We start from the raw sequence: 19,431 nt of genomic DNA, 5'->3' as shown, positions 1-19,431 counted from the left end.
TGGTTGTGTTAGTAACAGGCATATATCTATCTTTTCCAACCTTTTGTACCCCCCAGGCATCAACTGAATTGTAAAGATGAAACGAAGGGGTGTTTGCCCCACCAACCAGGTGTTATGAGTTTGATTCTCGACTCCATTACATCTGAATAAATTGAGATTTTATTGATACTAAGAAACAGGGGTGTGCAATACTATTACAGGGATTTGACTGCCGACAAGGTGCTCATATCGACTCTATTACATCTTAATCAATTTGACATTTTAATGATCTAAAGAAATAGGCGTTCTTTTAACAAATGATGTGCATAACTTATACGGGGATTTGACTACTCAAAAATGTCCCAACCCAACTTCCCTCGCTCATCCTGTCTTTCACCACCACCACCATAACCACCAGCCCACTTTCTCTACATGCACAACCAGCCATGAAATTCAGAGGCATGAACCATCGAGCCATTCTGTTCCAAATCTTACCATGGCCATTCCTCTTCATTAGAGGATCTGGAACCCGCCATGAAAGGCATGGACCATCTCAAATCTAACCGTTTAAGTAGTTAATTTTAGCACAGAAAAAGCCCTCTTGTCCAAATCTCTCTCTTTCTTCCACCGCACAACGGCACAACCACCAGCCCAGTCACCAACCAAACTTGCTGCCTTAAATTTTATGGGCCACCACACAATCTCCCTGTTCCCCCTGGTTGAGCTGAGAAAATCAGGCAGCACTTTTCTAAAGACTTGGTATTTGTAAGATGTCATGTTTGTACAATGTATCATACAGCATAAAGACTAAAAGTATCAATAGTGAATTAGTGATGAGAGTAATTATTGGAGACTTTCTCCTATACATATTAGCTTATACCAAGAGGTAGCAAAAATATTATACGAGTAAGAAAAAATGAAGTATATATGCATTACTTCATATAGTTGAGTAGCAAAATAGTGTCCACAGACGACTTAGACCAACAAAACCCGGATTGAGGGAATATTTCTACAGATTTATGGAGTATTGTCATTACACAGATTTTTTTTTTTTTTTTTTTTTTTAAAAAAAAGTGCATATTACAGCAACAGACGCCCTTAAAATTTTGTGGCTTGGCTGTTCATCCTTTCCACCCCATTGTGGGGAAAACTCCAAAAACTAGATACAAAAGGAGAATAGAGAGGGGAGGGGGGGTAGGGTGCAAAATTGCATGATCAACCTTGAATCTAAAACCACTAACCTTTGATGATTCAATTATCCTAAGCAATAACGATTTCCCTTATTATGTCAAGGACCCTACACGGATTACCTGGACAGGCATTTTCTTACTTATTTTGCAATTCATCTTGAACAAAAAACATCTACCAGAGTTCGTAATTCATTCTGTGCAGCTTGATCTCGAAACTAAGCACAAGGCATGTGATGCTCCAACGGCAACAGAAAGAACATTGTGGGGCCCTAAGCCATCATCTTCCATCAGAAAGTTCACTTCAACAGGAGAAGGATTTATCTCTGGTAACCCAGGAACCCCTAATTGAGAATCCTTTGAATTTCCCCACATGAATAGCTTCCCTGTCGCTGTTTGAAAAAATCGTCAGTTTCAGTATCACCAAAGCAGAAAGCATGAAAGTGTATGGCGTCTTTATCTGGCCTCCATGAACATTAAAAGTTACAAAGAGCAAACAGATGACTCCAAATACACACCCACCTCTCCTTGAAAAACTAAAAATTATACCCACCAAGTACATATAAAAGTCACACTGACTCGCTGATCCAAAACTCCTGATTGGGCCATTTTCAGGATCTCCCTATCAAAGATCACAAATTTTTAAAGAACTTCAACCTAACTTCCCAAAGTGTTAAATTTTATTATTATTTCCAGACAAAAGCGAGTATCAGTAGAATGAGGTGTTCCACCTCTCCAATACTGAGTAAAAACAGGGGGCTTTGTTTGAGGCTTATTTGAGTTAATTTGAAACGCTTGTCAGGAAGGAGCCAAGGAAAAATGCAACCATCTTAAGCAGTATAAGCACAACAAAATTAATTGTATAAAGTATGTGGCTCAGGACCACTATTTGCAAGTTGCAACCCCTCACTTCATCTCCCTTAGTCCCTGACTCCCTGGCCCCTGATAACATAAAAACAAAACATATGCAAGTTATAACCTGTTACAGCTGCTGAAGCCGAGCCTCCACAGGCAATTGAGGTAACACACTCGTCAGCCAGAGCCTCGATCATTGTAGGCACCTTCTGATTTTGGATAGAAGTATGACCCAGCTGACCGTGTCCACCGTGTCCCCATGAAAGCACCTTACCACCCTCTGGGATCAAATACTACATGTATTTAGATACTATAAAGCAAGAAAAATTAAAGCGGAAGTATAGCAGCGTAAGATTCTGGAACTAACCAGTCAGAGCAAGAGAATGATATCCACCACAAGCTATTTGGACTATACGCATGTCTTCAAGGCTAGAATTAAGTTTTGGTTGCCAACCACCCACTTTATCACCCGTTCCAAGCTCGTAGTTGGAATTGGCTGCCAGATAAAACAAAAAGATGTAATCTGATGATACGACGCTATAGTGGCAGCAGGATCATAAGTTCTGAGCACAATAGGATTGTACATTATTTATATCATTAAGTACAAACAGTGAGCATTCAGTACTTTGCGACAGCTAGAATTATTAAAAATTATTCAGGTTTCTTCCTTTTTATTTTGCCCAAAAAGAGGATACAATTGTCACAGATCCAAATTTATATTTATACTGTTTCCCTTTTTATATAAAAAGAGAAATTTAATATTCAACTATGTAGAGATTGTAGACTAATTTTCATGGAAAAAGCACGTAAATCTACTGAATACCTCAAATTAGAAACCCAATAAGGAGAACATATTACGAACCAGTTGAAGGAACAGGACAACAATGTGAAGTTGAACACTTCAAGAACAGGCAAAACAGTAGAACACCAAAGCGAACATATGAAAGTACCCTTAACCAATTAACAATCTATGCCCATTGTAGCAAACCCAATGGTAAGCGAGCAGAGAATAAAATCAAGAATGGACAATGCTTTGACTTTCATGGGGAATCTATAATAGAAGACCTATCAATAGAAAAAATTTGTGGATGTGGAGTGAATTATTAAAGCTAGATCATAATAAAGCAAGATTCAGGATGCACTATGAAGAGTAATCTGAGTCCAAGATTATGTCATGTAACTTTCATCAGAAGTCATACAACTCTATATAACAGAATATGTAAAAACAATAGCCTAAAGTCATATAGATGAGAAAAAAGAATTTACCTCCCCAGGACCAAAGTTTCCCTTCATCAGTCAGCGCCATTGTGAAAAAACCCCCACACGCCACAGCAGCAGCAGGAACCGTCATTCCTTTTACTTTGCCTGGGACACTAAGCCCACCTGTTTGGTCAGGGCCACGTCCAGGACCGCGACCTAATCTACCATCTCCTTCTTCTCGACCCCAAGTGTATATATCACCTGTAATGAAGAATGAACATTGAGGAGAGCACATAAAAACTAAATCACAATTCACAATCATGCCCTCTTTGCAGCTAGAAGCAAAGAAAAGCAAATTCAGATTATTCACTATCTAAAGAGAATTATCAAGATAGACACATAAAGTGCATCACTATTTTTACGTACAAGTGGCAAACCTTGAAAGATCCAATGGGTCACGTGTCAAGTTAAAGTTATCAAATCGAGAAAGGAGAATCTATTGAAAATAGCTTAAATAAGATCTTCAGGACAAGGGATGCAAAATACAACCTCATATAACACTCCACAAAAAAAGATAATAAAATAAATAAATAAAGAGAAGACAGAACACATACAGAGAAAAGGAGAAAATACAGCATAGCCCCAATAGGGCAACACAAGGGAAATTTTCTGCAAGCAATCAACACACCTGATTCAGAGACAGCAGCAGTATGCGTTCCACTAGTCGATATATGTTTAATTTTTTCTGTCCAAGGACCTTCAACTAGCCTAGGAATCAATTCCCTTGTGAAAACGGAATGACCAAGAGCACCAAAACCGCCATAGCCCCTGCAAACTTCATTATTCAAAGGTAAAACCATCAAGCTTTGTAGAATCGAAACCAAATAATCTATGAAACACACTCTCTTTGTCTAGTGATGATTTTGGCCTTTTTGCAAATCAAGTGAAAATTTTGTAATAGAGCTAAAAATATATACTGTAGTTGATATAATTAAAATTCTCCTTTCGTTAGAAATATAAATCCGGTTGTATGTAGTTATGTACAATCGCAGCATCTTAATTTACTTTGCATGTTAATCTGGGGATCAACCGAACATTTCCCTGGTAACCATCACACAAACATCCAACATTATGACTTATAATCTTCACCCCATAATCTACACTAATACTAATACTTTATGCAGTTATCTTTTGTCCACTCTCACATATAGAATTTTACCAAGCTAATCAACTTAATAAACCATTATATAAATTCAACACAAACTTCACTAATTAGATAATCATGATAGAAGTAACAACAACAATTCCAATTACTCTCAATTCTCTACCACCATCACCTTTATAAAATTTTGTAATAGAGCTAAAAACATATAATTTCTTAAATTCGGGACTAACCAAACATTTCCCTGGTAACCATCACACAAACATCCAATATTATGAGTTCTAATCTTCACCCCATAATCCTACACTAATACTAATAAATTTTAAGATTATCTATTGTCCACTCACACATAGGATTTCATCAAACTAATCAACACTATAAACCATTAAAAAAACTCGAACACAAACTTCACTAATTAGCTAATCATGATATAAGTAACAACAACAATTCCAATTACTCTCAATTCTCTAACAACAACAATTCAAGGACAGTCCCATCCAAACAGGAAGAACTTTCAGAGAAGAAAACACCCACAAAACAAACAACAATCCAAACAAAATGAAAGAAAGAAAGCTGACCAAGTAAAGATTTGTCCAAGAGAAGTAAGAGCAACAGAGTGAAGCCCACCAAGAGCCAAACCCTTAACACCACTCAAATGATGATTCAAAGTAGGAACAAACACAGAATCTTCATGACCTAACCCTAATCTACCACCATCACCTTTACCCCAAACCCAGAACTGCCCATCAATCAACACCGCAGAATGAAACAACCCACATGAAATTCCGACCTCCAATGTCGATTTCTCAGGCGAAGGAGGAGAGAGAGACCCAGGAGATGGAGAGAGACGAAACGAAGGAGGGACAAGGAGGGAAGCAACTGGGGTTGGGTAAATGCGAGTTTGCTCGGTTCCAATGCCGAGTTGACCTGATGAACCTCGACCCCATGAGAGGAGTTGCAGGGAAACGGTGTCGTTTGAGGGGTTGGTGGGTTTGTAGAGAAGAGGGGGTTTCTTGGTGGTGGTTGGGGTGGTGGTGGGTTTTGAAGTGGTGGAGGATTTGAAGGTGAAGAAGGTTCGAGCATTGGTGATGCGGCGATAGATTGTGTTAGAGATTGTCATTTGATTTGGGTTTTGGTGCAGTGACTAGTGAGTACACTGAGTAATGGGTTTTAGAAGGGGTTTGATCAGATGTGTCCATTCGGATGGTGAGGTCGGGTGGATGAATTTACAGAGTTGAGTCACGTTAAATTATGATATATTGATATTCACCTGATCGAAATTTGAATTGAATATTTTTCAGGTCGGATTGAGTGTGCTTTTAACACCGACTGCGTTCATACAAATCATTATGTTTTAAATTAGCAGAAAATGAAAAGAATTAAATTGCCGTTTATAGGGATTATTATGCTTTTTTTTATCAACCTGTTATCAGGGGAGAAGAAAATGGATTGCACTTGTCTTAAGAAAGTGCAACTCTTTATGCTTAATAATGAATATACAGATTCTTAGATACATTCAATTACAATTTTAAATTTAATGTGTGTTGATAAACTTCAACTAGCACTAATAGTGTGCTGATTATCAGATCAAGTGTTAACCTAATGGTACAGGAAATAATCTTCCGACTTAAGGTTGAGGATTATATCCTCATTAGTAACCATTTGAGTCTTTGTGGGTGGAATCAAAACCTCAAAAATTACAAAAGAAATAACTTGATTAGTAGTTTAGAACTAATAAGAATAACGTTCAATAAATAGACACAAAATCGAAGTAGGAAATTTACCAATCCCAACAACAACAATTGGTAACGAATTGAAACCTAACCATTTAGAATTGAGTCTCAAACACGGATTAGCCAAACAAGTGAATTGGGTGGGAACAATCAAAAAATAATAATAATAATAATAAAACCGCCGTGCTGCTATATTTTGTTACCCCCGTCGCGTCGCTCGTTTTAGATGGCATATACAAAAATATATTTATTTAGTTTTTAAAATCCTGTCATTTTATCAAAGGGTGTTTTTGGCAAACTATCTTCTTTCTCCTTCCTCAACATCTATCCTTCTCACTTCTCTGGGATTATGAATTTTAACTTTCTACTGCGGAGTATCTATCATGCCTTTAAGCTTCCCTTTTCTGGTATGAATTGAGTATTTGAGTGTGTCATGTACATCCTTCACCAAAATTCTATCTTCTTGCTTAATTTAGGTAAGACCTTTCAACTAGTTCAAGTTCCAATTTTTATTACATGTATAATTCTCTGTTGTTCAAATTACATTCTAACTTTCACAATTCCGAAGAGGGATGTTGCCAATTTAAATTAATTTTGGTGGGTTTATTGTATTTTGTGTTAATTTTTATTTTTTGGGGTAATGCTTTCAGGTGAGCTTAGAGAAGCGGCTACAATGGCAGTAAATTCAATGGGTTGCGTTTCATTGCCTATGGGGTTCATGCTTCAGGTATTTATTCAGTATTATTGCCTTTTTTTTGGGGATTATTTGATGTTTTAAATTTCATTTTATTGACAGTATAATTTTAAACTATGAGTATATTTTTAGTATACAATTACCTGTTAAAATTAAAACTTCGCAGTACCAATTGCATGAATGATTTGTGTACTGAGCAATTGAGATGTTGATTGTCGAAAATATGGGTATAATATGGAAAATAGTTTGATTTTAGAGTAAAGATTACTAAGGAGTAATATCTAAATTTATGTTATTTGAGCAATTTTGTGTGTGTAATCGTTAGTGTTGCATTTTTCATGTCAATTGGATTTCGTGATTGGCCTTAGTACAGTTTGTTTATGTTTATTTTGTCATTTGTAAATTTCAGACACCTGCTTTTGGAGTTGTTTCTAATGTGAGAAGAAAGAATGAGCAAAAATTGGTTTTAGTGTCGAGACGACGTAGTTATGTTAATAATGCTCTCTCAGCTTCACAGATAGAGAGAGACAATATTGTGAAAGATGACACTAAATATAAGTCTTCATTTGACAAGTATTTGAATGCGATGGACTCTATTAGAACTGATAGAGAGAAGAAGAAAGTTAAGGGAGGGAGTGGCCCTGGAAAGAAGCATACTGATGTTGCATTCAGTAAAGATGTTCCACAGCATCGGAAACGGGGTGAGACTGTTCAAGAAACGTGGCTTAGAAAGCCGGATTCTAAGGAAGGAGATAAACGCTCTGAAAGGTTTAAAGGAGTTGCTGTTAAGAAAAAGGTAGGTGGTAGGGTTCAAGCAAGAAGCAATGTTGCATTCAGTAAAGATATTCCACAGCATCGAAAAAAGGGTGAGACTGTTCAAAAAACGTGGCTTAAAAGGCCGGATTCTAAGGAAGGAGATAAATCATCTGAAAGGTTTGAAGGAGTTGCTGAAAAGAAAGAGGTGGGTGGTAGGGTTCAAGCAAGAAGAAATGATGCATTCAGTAAAGATGTTCCCCAGCTTCAGAAACAGGGTGAGACTTTTCAAAAAACATGGCTTAAAAGATCGGATTCTAAGGAAGGAGTCAAACGCTCTGAAAGTTTTGAAGGAGTTGCTAAAACGAAAGAGGTGGGTGGTAAGATTCAAGCAAGAAGTCACGTTGCATTCAGTAAAGATGTTCCACAGCTTCAGAAACGGGGTGAGACTTTTCAAAAAACATGGCTTAAAAGGTCGGATTCTAAGGAAGGAGATAAATGCTCTGAAAGTTTTGAAGGAGTTGCTAAAAAGAAAGAGGTGGGTGGTAAGGTTCAAGCAAGAAGCAATCTTGCATTCAGTAAAGATGTTCCCCAGCATCAGAAACAGGGTGAGACTGTTCTAAAAAAGTGGATTAATAGGTCGGATCCTAAGGAAGGAGGTAGATTCTTTGAAAGGTTTGAAGGAGTTGCTGAAAAGAAAGAGGTGGGTAAAAGGGTTCAAGCAAGAAGCAGTGGAGGACCACAGAAAGAGTTGAGCTATGTAGGATCAAAAACTGGTTTAAGCAAGAAACTTGATGTGGACACCACTGCTTCTACAAGGACCAAGTTCATTAAAGAGAAGAGCATGCCAGTGAACGAGATGAGTGCTGATGATGATGTGGGGATGGAAAGTTTTATCTTCCAACAGTCTGAGTTGCTTAATGGTGACCTGGATGGGCCGCGAGTTTCAAAGATGATAATGGATGAAAGGATAGAGAATCTTGCTAAATGGTTGGTATTTGTACTTCAGCACACTGGCATATAAATATTCTTGTATGCATATGCTAGTTTTTTTGTGCTAGTCTATGTGCTTGAATGATCTCAAACTAATGCTATTTTGATTTAGCCCTTCCTAAACTTGGGGAATACTTTACATCGCTTGTTGTCAAAGTTGTACAAATCTATAAAACTACATGCTCCTTTCCCCAACCAAACCCTGGACCTTTGCATGTGATGTGAAGATATATTAGTAGATATATGATCTCTAGGGTGGGCTGAAGGGGGTGGGTGGGTGAGGGGGGGGGGGGGGGGATGTCTCTGGTAATTATATCTAGGGGTTCCTCCAATTATGCGAATATGTGGGCACTCTCTTGTTCCCCATCCAAAGAAGAGAGACTCGGAGAGCATGGGGAGTGAAAGGAAAATAAAAAGGAAAGTCTGGGAAATCATATACTGCATTGAACTTCAAATTTCATGCCCCTTAGTAGTCAGCATATCTTTCCAACTAATAGAGAATAAACCAAAAGCAAGTTTTTTGAGGTATCTTTGTGGTTGGCTTCTGGCATGATTGGCCCAATGCTCTATGTAGTTAGTTTTAGTGAGTAGTGGGTCGTGTTGTGTTTTTTGCTTATGTTATTACCTCTATATGTGCTTTATCTAGAAATAGTTGATGACATATTTTGTTTTGCTACCAGTTTAAATGATGCTGATACGGACATGCCAGAGTGGATGTTTGCTAAGACGATGAGAAGTGCTAGAATTAGATATTCTGATCATTCTATGTTTAAGGTTATTCAGATATTGGGTAAATATGGAAATTGGCGAAGGGTGCTGCAATTAATTGATTGGCTTCAAATGCAAGAGCGCTACAATTCCAATAATATCAGGTTTGTTTCTTATCAAGTCTCTGTTATTTAAGGAGTAACGGTTAAGCAAGATGCCAATGATGAGAAAGATTTTGGAAATTGTAATAAAAATCCCTGTTTTACCCCTTTTTTTCCAAAAATGTCTAGGAAAGCTATTTACATTTCGGCCCTTAGGCCCATCATGAATTATTTTCGATTTAAGCTTCTCTCTTGAATATGATCATGAGAAAGGGCCTTTAGTCTCCTCTTTCTTTTAGAATATATGATGGAAAAGCTTCTTTGAATATGCTGCAATCCGATTATAGTTGATACTTGATAGCCATAGAGGCGAGGAGGGTGTCATAAAAAATGAAATTGAAAAAACTGTTCTAAATGTTCTCATTCTTTGTGAGAGAAAATTAACAGTGGTAAAGCATCTATTAGTTTTCCTTGTCTTGTTTGGTTATTGTTTCTGTTACTTCCCTTCTCTAGCTTCTTTACAAGATGACTTGTTGACATCGGCATCAAACATATGTTTTCTTTGGGCCTTGGTGTCTCTTTATTAAAGCATGTCCATTCTGCATTAGTTTGCATATTAAATTGTGCCTAATGTCAGATTTGTCATATACACAACATATATCTGACATCGAAATTTAATTCTGTTAAATCATGCTTTTAATTTTAGATATGTCTACACAGCTGCACTTGGTGTGCTTGGGAAAGCAAGACGACCTGTGGAAGCACTAAATCTGTTTTGCACGATGCAGGTATTTGTTTTTGATTGATTAAGCTCCCCAGTGTACCCGTCCCTCCACCCAAAATTTGTGGTGTTTAATTGTAGTTTAAATTGTTAATTTCTTCAGTATAAATATTGACTGACGCTCGTATGCCACTGCAGCGACACAAGACTACTTATCCTGACATTGTAACTTATCGCTCAATTGCTGTTACTCTTGGGCAAGTTGGTCATATGAAGGAACTTTTTGAAGTAATTGACAGCATGAGATCTATGCCAAAGAACTTCAAGATTGAAGATAATGATGACTGGGATCCACGGCTTGAGCCCGACATTGTTATTTACCATGCTGTAAGTACACTAGCTAAGAGTTAAATTATTTGTTTCTATTGTTGTACTTGTAGTGGGCCATCCTTGTCAAAATTGGCATCTAGGATATATATGTTGAAATGTTGAAACAAGAAGATTAATGATGATTTGTAATTTATTAATAAAAGAGGGTGTGTGGCAAAGAAAGAAGTTTTGATGACAGCGTGATATGAAAAGGAGATGAAGTTAGCTTAAATAGCTTTGGTTTGAATTTAATACCAGGTTTTGAACGGTTGTGTTAAGAGCAAAGAATGGGAGGGAGCAAAATGGGTTTTGCAGAAATTGGAAGAAACTGGTCAACAACCAACAAGCACAACGTATGGACTTGCTATGGAGGTACAATATCTTTGCCTCATTCACCTTATGAAAACATCTATACTATTGTGCAAATATTCTGTAAGTTCAGTTCTTTTTTGGCTAGTATAGTTGTTTCAATAGCATATGGCTTGGGACCTTCTCTTTTGGTTGTTATGGTGGAGTCATTAGGTCTTTTGTTTTTATTTTTTTATTATTTAATATGTAACTGATTATCCATGTCAAACATGACAAGGAGTCGCATTATTTGGGATCTTCTCTTTTGGTTGTTATCGCATGTGCTCCCATTTGTATTTGTTGAGCACATAGATATTCCTGCAATATTTTGATGTCTTAAGATTGATAACATAGCTGATTACTGTAACCTTGAACCAGGTTATGTTAGCATGTGGAAAGTACGACATGGTCTATGAGTATTTTAAGGAAGTGCAGCGATTTACTGTCCCTAGTGCTTTAACATATAAAGGTATAGCCGATACTAATTTAGGATATTATTTCTTGGATGTTTACCTAATGACTTATTTAGTTACCACTTTGCAGTTCTTGTTAATACTCTTTGGAAAGAAGGTAAACCAGATGAGGCTATTGCAGTTGTTCAAGACATGGAATATCAGGGACGAGTAGGTCCAGCCAGTCTTTATTATGACCTTGCCCGTTGTCTCTGTAGTGTGGGAAGGTGTGAAGAAGCACTGATGCAAGTATGTAATAGTTTACATTACATCATATATTTCATCCCATATTCATTTCTACTATACTCCATTCTGCATTAAGAGGTTGAATTTTTTTAAGTACTAAAACATATTCCCATAATGGTACTAATTTAGGAATATACATATATAGACTCCTATGATATATTAAGTCCCTGATAGCCCCAAAAAAAAAAAAAAAAAAAAAATGCAAGTTTGTGCTACATGGACATGTTAGACACTGTCTAGAGTGTCTACCATCCTATGCTATATTGACTCCCTGATAGCAAAATAATCATGCATGTTTTGTGACACATCACAGGTCGACAAGATATGTAAAGTTGCTAGTAAACCTCTGGTGGTGACTTTTACTGGTTTAATCCAAGCCTGTTTATCCAGCGGAAATATTCATGATGCGACATACATCTTCAACTATATGCAAAAGTATTGTTCCCCAAATACTGCGACTTGTAACATTATGCTTAAAGCATATCTTGGATATAGGATGTTTGATGAGGCTAAAGAGATCTTTCAAAAGATGATACAAAGTGGACAAGAAAGCAGAAAACTCAAGAGCGGGGTTGTTCCTGATGTCAGTACATTTAATACGATGCTAGAAGCTTGTATCCGGGAGGAAAGATGGGATGATTTCGAGTATGCATATCAGCAGATGCTGCTGCATAGACATCCTTTCAATACCAAGCGGCATCTTTGGATGGTCCTAAAAGCTTCTGCTGCTGGAAAGGTATACCTGTAGCCCACATCTCTCTTTCTCAATAAATTCTTCTAAAAATCCATACTTGACTTTCTAATTTAATTCACAAATTGTGTATTCCCTAGATTGAAACAGTTGAAGCAACATGGAGGCACTTGGTGCAAACTGATCATATCCCGCCACCAAAGCTCATTAAAGAAAGGTTTAGATTAAAAATGGAGAATGACAATCTAGTCGAAGCAGTTTCAAGCGTTGCTTGCCATCCTTCCAGTCATCAGCAGTCATTCTCAAAGGAGTCATGGTTAAAGTTATTTGAGGAAAATGCACATTGTTTCAAGAAAGAAGCTCTTGAGCACTTGATATCTGAGGTGAACAACATTCTCGCCAAGAGCGAGACACCAAACCTCATTTTCCAGAATCTGCTGGACTCTTGTATGGAATATGTTAGGGATGACAGCTTAGTAGCTAGTCCAACATGAAGGAACAAATTTCAATGTTAGGATTTCCCTTATTTTAGAGGATGAGATGTTAGAAATTTTAGTTAATCACTAGTATTGATTTTATTTGTAGTTATTTAACATGCTCAAATTTTGTATAAACTATAATGGGAGAATAAATTTTGTAGATATGAAAAACTTCAAGCTTGTTAGTCATGTACTCATGTATTCATATTTTTACTCCTACTTGTATTTAACTAATCTACCCACTATTCAAAAATATAATTGTACTACTGGGGAGCATCTTCAATTTTTTTGTTCACAACTTTTTAAGTGCATAAGAAACATCCAAACATGTATTTACATTTTCCAAGTGTAAAACTCATTTGCACCTATAATGTTTGATTGACAATGAATTAATTGATAAGTTTCTTCGATATAACTTTTTTTTTTTGCTCATTACCATATGTCCATACCAGATCCAAAGTCTGAATAACTTGAAGTCGACTCGATTCAACTTACGCAGTATTTAGATTTACACAAACTACCATATATCTTGATGTACACAAACTACCATAAATCTTGAGCACAATCCGATATCAAATTACCAACAAAGTGTTGGCTCAATTGTTAAGCTAAACCTCTATCATATAGGTTTAACCTTTGAATTCTACCAAATGAAGGTACTTGAGGATCGAGATTCCCTTACTCCACCCCCCCCCCCCTTTTCTACTCTCAAGTGCCTAGCCCGCCAATATTGAACTATAAAATCCACGAGGGTTAAAGTTTAATCAAGGTCTTCCTTACCATTAAAAAAAAAATCCGACATCAATCTCAACTCGACTTGTTGACTCGAGTTGTTAGCTCTTTAGCACAACAACATTAAAGCTCTTTAGCACAAGAACAAATTAATGGCATCCTACAAGAAGTTTGCAAGAGCCAAGGGGCAAAAAGTAGCTTACAGCCTTACACGCACCACACCAATCAGCCAATCTAATGGAGTTCAACCCAAGATTTCATGTATAAATTAGTGAAACACCCAATACTTTTAGAATCAAATTTCAAATTATAAATTCCATACTTGTACTGTTGTACAAATTGAACCAAAAAAAAAAAAAAAAAAAAGGCCAAAAAATTTGGCGCGCAGAATACCCCAATAAACCCCCAAAATCCACAATCACAACAAAGAAGAAGAGAGAAAAGCTCAGTAACAAACTAACAATGGCAGACAATAGGATGGAAAATCTCCTTAACATGGGTTTTTCCGAAGAACTCGCCGCCCAAGCTCTCGCCGCAACTGGCGGCGATTCCACCATTAAAGCCACCGAATGGCTGCTCTCTCATCCTCAATCTCGCGTCAAAACCCTCACTTCTTCGCCGCCGCAATCGATTTCGCAACCGCAGCAACAATCCCAGCTAAAATTGAACAAATTCTTCCTTTCAAACTCCTCCAAACACCCCATTAATCAAACCCCAGAAACCCCACAAATTTCTCCCTCTCAAAAACGCCCCAAACTCTCTGTTACCCCTTCTTCTTCAACCCCAATTGACCCAAAATCTTCCGAACCCTTGTCGGAGCGAATGCGCCCACGATTCGTTGATGAAATTGTTGGCCAAGACCATATTCTAGGACCCATTTCGTTTCTTAGTTCGGCTGTTAAGTGTAATCGTTTGCCCTCTATTGTGTTATGGGGTCCTCCTGGTACTGGGAAGACCTCCATTGCTAAGGCTCTTGTTAACTCATGTTCTTGCTCTTATAAGTTTGTTTCGCTTTCGGCGGTGTCTTCGGGTGTTAAGGATGTTAGGGAGGCTGTTGAGGCTGCTAGGAGGTTGAGGGATAAAATTGGTGGTGGAAAAAGGACTGTTCTTTTTGTTGATGAAGTTCATAGGTTTAATAAGTCTCAGCAGGATTCTTTTTTGCCTGTGATTGAGGATGGTAGTATTGTGTTTATTGGGGCTACTACTGAGAATCCTTCTTTTCATTTGGTTACTCCTTTGTTGTCTAGGTGTAGGGTACTTACTCTTAATCAATTGCAGTGTTGTGATATTGAGAAGTTGTTGAAAAGGGCAGTTGATGACTTGGAAAAGGGGTTGTCATTGAGTGTTGGGAGGAAGGTTGAGGTTGAACACGAGGCGATTGAGCTTTTGGGTTCACAGTGTGATGGGGATGCTAGGGTTGCTTTGAATGCACTTGAAGTTTGTGCTACCACGGCTTTAGGCCGTGTTCCGAGGAAATGTCAATATTCAGAAGGAAGTGAGAGTGGAAGTTGTGATTTGGATGATGTGGTGGTTGTTAATGTGGAGGATGTGAAGGAAGTTATGCAGTGTAAACATCTTGCTTATGATAAGGCAGGGGAGGAGCATTATAATTTGATTAGCGCGTTGATTAAGTCTATGAGAGGGAGTGATGCAAATGCAGCTATATATTGGCTTGCTAGGATGTTGGAAGGAGGAGAACAACCACTCTACATTGCTAGGAGGTTGGTTGTGTTTGCGAGTGAAGATGTTGGATTGGCTGACCCTAATGCTCTCTTGCAGGCTGTGGCTTGTCATCAGGCTTGTCATATTATTGGGATGCCTGAGTGCAGGTTGAATCTTTCACAATGTGTTGCTTATTTAGCTTTGGCCCCAAAGTCTGTGGCTACTTACAAGGCGTTGAATGAGGCGATGAGGGTGGTGAAGGAATCGGTTGGGGGGAACGAAGGGGTGCCCTTGCATCTCAGGAATGCACCAACGAAGTTAATGGGAGACCTTGGGTATGGAAAAGGATATATTTATACCCCTGAGAATCCTACAGCACCACAGAGTTTTCTACCACCTTCGCTCCTTGGTAAGAAGTTTCTTGATTGGCCACCTTCAGACACCTGAGAAGCTGTCAAGGCCATTGAACTTATGAAGCCATAAGTCTTTTGTTAAACCCATCTCATAGTTGTTCTGGTCATTGATCTTTTACTGGCTAGGTTGTACTTGGTAGGTACATTTTGTGCTGTTCAATGGTATAACCGAACGGGCAGCGGCAACTTTTGTTTCATTATGTATATATATTAGATGGATTGTATTTTGTTAGCATCAGATTGTGATATATATTGAATGGGATTACATGAAGAAATTTTAAGCAACAAAGTTATTTTTGAGTATTTGAAGGCTTGAAGCATCAAGTCATTCAGACATGAAAGAAAATTGAATTTTATATCATGAATGCCTACCAAAAACAAAAATGACTCAAGTGGTGACGTTCATGTTTTATGTTCAGAGTAAGCGGTGCAAATTCTTCATTTCCTAAGAATCTTGTCAATATACAAGTGTTCTTTGTTTGATCAATATACATGGAAATGAGTCAAATGACATTTACTGTAAAAAATTCCTACAATTTGATGAGAATTTTAAGGCTATGTAAAGGTTTAAATACAAATAAACACTGTAATGAATATATATTACAGTAAAAGTGCATCAAGGTTCCGTTTGCCTTCAGGGCCTTTAGTGTACCATGATTTAACAAAATCTCCATAGAGAACTTCCTTGTACCGAGGTCCAGACTTTGCCACAAGCTCTGGAGCAGGGGATATTCTTCTTGTTTTGGCAGGGTCATGAAAGGTGGCCACTGACAACCGCGCTCTATTTGAATTGGTCACTGCTCGATGTACAGAGCTCTTGTACTCTCCATTAGTAATGACCTACAAGAAACACATCAGTCAGTAAAAACCAGACATCAGAACTATTTTGCAAAACAGTCCGATGAAGAAGACTAGAATATGCCAACCTAAAAAAAGTAATTTTGCTTTGACATAGATATCTTTGTTGAGGAAGAGGGATGATATGAAGGCAAAGAACAACTGTGTACTAGTGAATTTTGCATACTATCATTAGCGCCACCCATTCCCTCCTAAAGCTACAATTTGAAAAAGATTTGCATGCAATCATATGTGCAGGTTTGTAGATCATGTCTAAACTTAGTTAAATGATACCACAACCCTATACAATAATGAAATAGTTGAAGCTCATAGTGAAACAGCAGAATCCCGAACTCCCCTCTCAATGTAATCAGAATTCAGAAGTACTCCAATTTTATATCCTATTTACAAGTCTCCAGGTACAAGGTAACAGAACAAAATCCCAATACATTTGGCTCATATCTACACTCCACAAGCATACTGCTGTATTTGATAAACCAAGCAAACATCTACTAAGCAAGTGCATCCAACGATGCAAAATTCTTGGTATGAAATGCATAAGAAGAGGGAGGGAAGGAATGAGTGCATGGACAAGAGGTGCAGAAGCATATCAGGAAGGATGAAGGAGAGGTACCTCGGTTTGATCTGCTAGGATCACAACAATGGCATCAGATAACGGTTGTACAATGATCCATTCTCCGTCTTTGAAGACTTCCAGGCCACCAACTTCATCCTGGATAAGTAGGGTTACAGCACCCATATCAGAATGAGCCTGCAGTCCAAGCGTGAGCTCTGGCTGAGGGCAAGGTGGGTAATAGCTGACAGTAATATTCTGGTAGAATTCGCCCACCGCATCTTCAATGCATGAAGATGGTAGACCAAGACTTTCGGAGATCAGAGCCATGAGCTTCTGAGCAAGCAATTTCATCTGCTCACTGTATTCTTCCACCACATTTCTGGCCAAACACATTAATTCCCAAGTCAATATTGATCAATGATCACCTTATGTCAATAAATACTACATAACATTTGAGCTACTAGTTACATTCACTATCTAAAAATTTATTATTTTAGTGGACATAGCAATAATCCAATCTTCCACAGAAATTTTATTCTTTTTATGTGCGTGTCATCCTTGTGCAGGGGCAATGCTAATCTTCTCTGTATCGTTCCAATTTTTTCAGATGTCTCCAAAGAGACCACAGAAGTTTCATTCTTGCCAAACTATGGAGTATAAATTTGGACAAGTATAGACCTTGGAGAAATTAATTTTTGCCTCAAAATATGTGATTCCCTCAAATCTTCCCAACAAAACCAAAAGATTCAAAAGTCTTTGGCTTTCAAGTCTAAATCGAATTAACCATTAAAAGGGGCACATTTTCCTTCAATTATGATAAACAAGGCACAAGAAATTCAGCTTAAGATACACCCTCACTAAACTTGCCTTACCATTAACAAAAATCTGTAGTGAAACTTCACTCCACACATTTACGCGAAAGTTCTCAATCAATATCATACCAATATATAATGCTCAATCCATTTTCCAAATTGTATCAAACATCAAAAACTCAACAAGAGCTACACACAACCACCTTAAATTTCTTGATCTTTTTCACTAAACTTGTTTTCAATCTCTAATTTCACAAACCACAATTTCTTTCAATTCAATACCAATGTACCAATCCTAAAACACAATTCATCAATGCTAGCTAGCTTAGCCGGTAAAGTCCCGGCCCTGGTTCCGAAAACTAGGATCAAATCCCATCTACATCATTTCCCAAAATAACCAAAACATCACTTAAATTCCATCAAAATCAAACACAATTACTTAAACAATATACAAAAAAAACGATGATTACCTATAATTAGGAGGATGAATGGGCCAACGAGAAGGATCCCTTCTTTTAAGAGGAAAAGTATGATGATCAAAATAATCCCTCCAATCCAAAACAGTATCATCATTCTCACTAACAAGCATCCGACTACCATACCCTTCAGAAGCAGCAGAACCCTGATCACAACCATACTTAAGCTTCTCAGAAACATCTAGATCTTCAAAGAAGGATGACCCAACTGCGCGCATTTGATCAAGGAGGGTATTGGGTACGCCATGATTGAGGAGATGGAAAGCACCCCAGTTTCGGCAAGCAGAGGATAGTTGAGGAAGGAGAGTTTGGGAGGAGAGAGAAAGGTCAATGAGAGGGATTGTGGTGGTAGTGGTGGTGGAAGATGGTGGTTTGTGGTGGTTTGTTGGGCGGAGTTGTGGTGGTTGGATGTATTGTGGTGGGAGGATTTTGGATTTTGACAGGGTTTGTACTTGGGTGGGTGATTCTCTGGTGACCTCCATTGATGAGATGATTTGAAGGAATTTGATGGGTTGAGTTGTAACAAGAAGAGAAAATAAGTTTATGTTCTAGGTCTCTTTATCACGGGGCAAAATTGTCTTTTTACGGTAAAAATGGGTAAACCGCTACTACTTCAAGTAGCGATTTTGCCTTACCTTGAACCGTTACTTACACTGTGTTTGGATAAAGAAGGGTGAAGGAAAAGAAGGTGAGGGAGGAGAAGAGGAGGGGAGGGAAGAATGATGAGTTTTTCTTTCAAATCTCTCCATTGTTGGAGGGATCAATTTCCTACAATTAAATCCCTCCATTACTTTCCCCTTCAATTCCCTTCCTCCTCATTTGATATCCAAATGAAAGATACCTCGCGTCTCCATTTCTCTTCCCTTTCTTTCCCTTCATTTTCTTCAATCCAAACACACCGTTAAAGTAGTGATTTTGCTTCATGGTAAACGAAATTTGTTTATCACGGAGATTAAGGGCCTGTTCTCTTACGTTGAAATTCAATTCAGTTCAGTTCAGTTCAGCTGAGTTCAGTTCAGTTCAGTTCAGCTCCTAATTTCCTTCTCTTATAAAATATTCAGTTCAGTTCAGTTCAGTTCAGTCAATGAGAACAGACCCTAACTTGACAACCTCATAAGAAAGATAATTGGAATGGGAATTTGTACTCGGTCGCATCAACCGTATGTAGGAGTAACAAGTGCCGTTGAATTTTAATCATAATAATATAATATAGATTTATCCGTCATAATAATAGGGTCACATTTTTTTGGT

At 37.9% G+C, this 19,431-nt stretch overlaps 3 protein-coding genes, 1 non-coding gene and 1 pseudogene across 4 annotated transcripts; 2 read left to right on the top strand and 3 right to left on the bottom strand.

Annotated features, from left to right (window-relative positions):
* Positions 1-939: 939 nt before the first annotated feature.
* Positions 940-5,570, bottom strand: LOC145602004 (RCC1 domain-containing protein RUG3, mitochondrial-like). Its single transcript, XM_081658113.1, has 6 exons — positions 4,962-5,570; positions 3,910-4,049; positions 3,288-3,482; positions 2,389-2,517; positions 2,146-2,301; positions 940-1,558 (listed from the first exon to the last, which is right to left on the bottom strand). The coding sequence occupies exons 1-6, from the start codon at positions 5,501-5,503 to the stop codon at positions 1,359-1,361; spliced, it is 1,362 nt and encodes a 453-aa protein (XP_081514239.1). The 5' UTR covers positions 5,504-5,570; the 3' UTR covers positions 940-1,358.
* An 824-nt stretch (positions 5,571-6,394) lies between these two features.
* LOC145602549 (pentatricopeptide repeat-containing protein At1g30610, chloroplastic-like) lies at positions 6,395-12,860 on the top strand. The gene is made up of 11 exons (XM_081658741.1): positions 6,395-6,592; positions 6,767-6,843; positions 7,220-8,553; positions 9,237-9,428; positions 10,072-10,153; positions 10,285-10,473; positions 10,714-10,827; positions 11,182-11,272; positions 11,347-11,504; positions 11,815-12,237; positions 12,333-12,860. Exons 1-11 carry the CDS (start codon positions 6,550-6,552, stop codon positions 12,684-12,686), a joined length of 3,057 nt encoding a protein of 1,018 aa, XP_081514867.1. The 5' UTR covers positions 6,395-6,549; the 3' UTR covers positions 12,687-12,860.
* Positions 12,861-13,769: 909 nt separating this feature from the next.
* LOC145602460 (uncharacterized) lies at positions 13,770-15,759 on the top strand (annotated as a pseudogene).
* A 138-nt stretch (positions 15,760-15,897) lies between these two features.
* On the bottom strand, positions 15,898-18,681 carry LOC145602411 (jasmonate-induced oxygenase 2-like). The gene is made up of 3 exons (XM_081658605.1): positions 18,175-18,681; positions 16,950-17,271; positions 15,898-16,318 (listed from the first exon to the last, which is right to left on the bottom strand). Exons 1-3 carry the CDS (start codon positions 18,660-18,662, stop codon positions 16,079-16,081), a joined length of 1,050 nt encoding a protein of 349 aa, XP_081514731.1. The 5' UTR covers positions 18,663-18,681; the 3' UTR covers positions 15,898-16,078.
* Positions 17,418-17,515, bottom strand: LOC145603178 (U6 spliceosomal RNA). Its single transcript, XR_014104711.1, has one exon. It is a non-coding gene; the product is annotated as a U6 spliceosomal RNA (small nuclear RNA).
* Positions 18,682-19,431: the final 750 nt, after the last annotated feature.

This window comes from Chenopodium album, chromosome 21 (assembly GCF_948465745.1).
Source record: "Chenopodium album chromosome 21, dcCheAlbu1.1, whole genome shotgun sequence".
Taxonomy (NCBI): Eukaryota; Viridiplantae; Streptophyta; class Magnoliopsida; order Caryophyllales; family Amaranthaceae; genus Chenopodium; species Chenopodium album.
This window is presented reverse-complemented; position numbering and strand designations above follow the sequence as displayed.

Bases quoted from the DNA above. Each gene is read 5' to 3' on its own strand.
- LOC145602004 (XM_081658113.1), bottom strand. From the start codon at position 5,503: ATGACAATCTCTAACACAATCTATCGCCGCATCACCAATGCTCGAACC. The intron at 4,050-4,961 runs GTCAGCTTTCTT...TGAAGTTTGCAG, and splicing joins CTTGGACAAATCTTTACTTG to GGGCTATGGCGGTTTTGGTG. The intron at 1,559-2,145 runs GTTATAACTTGC...TTTTTCAAACAG, and splicing joins GGCTTCAGCAGCTGTAACAG to CGACAGGGAAGCTATTCATG.
- LOC145602549 (XM_081658741.1), top strand. From the start codon at position 6,550: ATGTACATCCTTCACCAAAATTCTATCTTCTTGCTTAATTTAG. The intron at 10,474-10,713 runs GTAAGTACACTA...ATTTAATACCAG, and splicing joins ACATTGTTATTTACCATGCT to GTTTTGAACGGTTGTGTTAA. The intron at 12,238-12,332 runs GTATACCTGTAG...TGTATTCCCTAG, and splicing joins AAGCTTCTGCTGCTGGAAAG to ATTGAAACAGTTGAAGCAAC.
- LOC145602411 (XM_081658605.1), bottom strand. From the start codon at position 18,662: ATGGAGGTCACCAGAGAATCACCCACCCAAGTACAAACCCTGTCAAAA. The intron at 17,272-18,174 runs GTAATCATCGTT...GTGTTTGGCCAG, and splicing joins ATTCATCCTCCTAATTATAG to AAATGTGGTGGAAGAATACA. The intron at 16,319-16,949 runs GTACCTCTCCTT...TGTTTCTTGTAG, and splicing joins TCCTAGCAGATCAAACCGAG to GTCATTACTAATGGAGAGTA.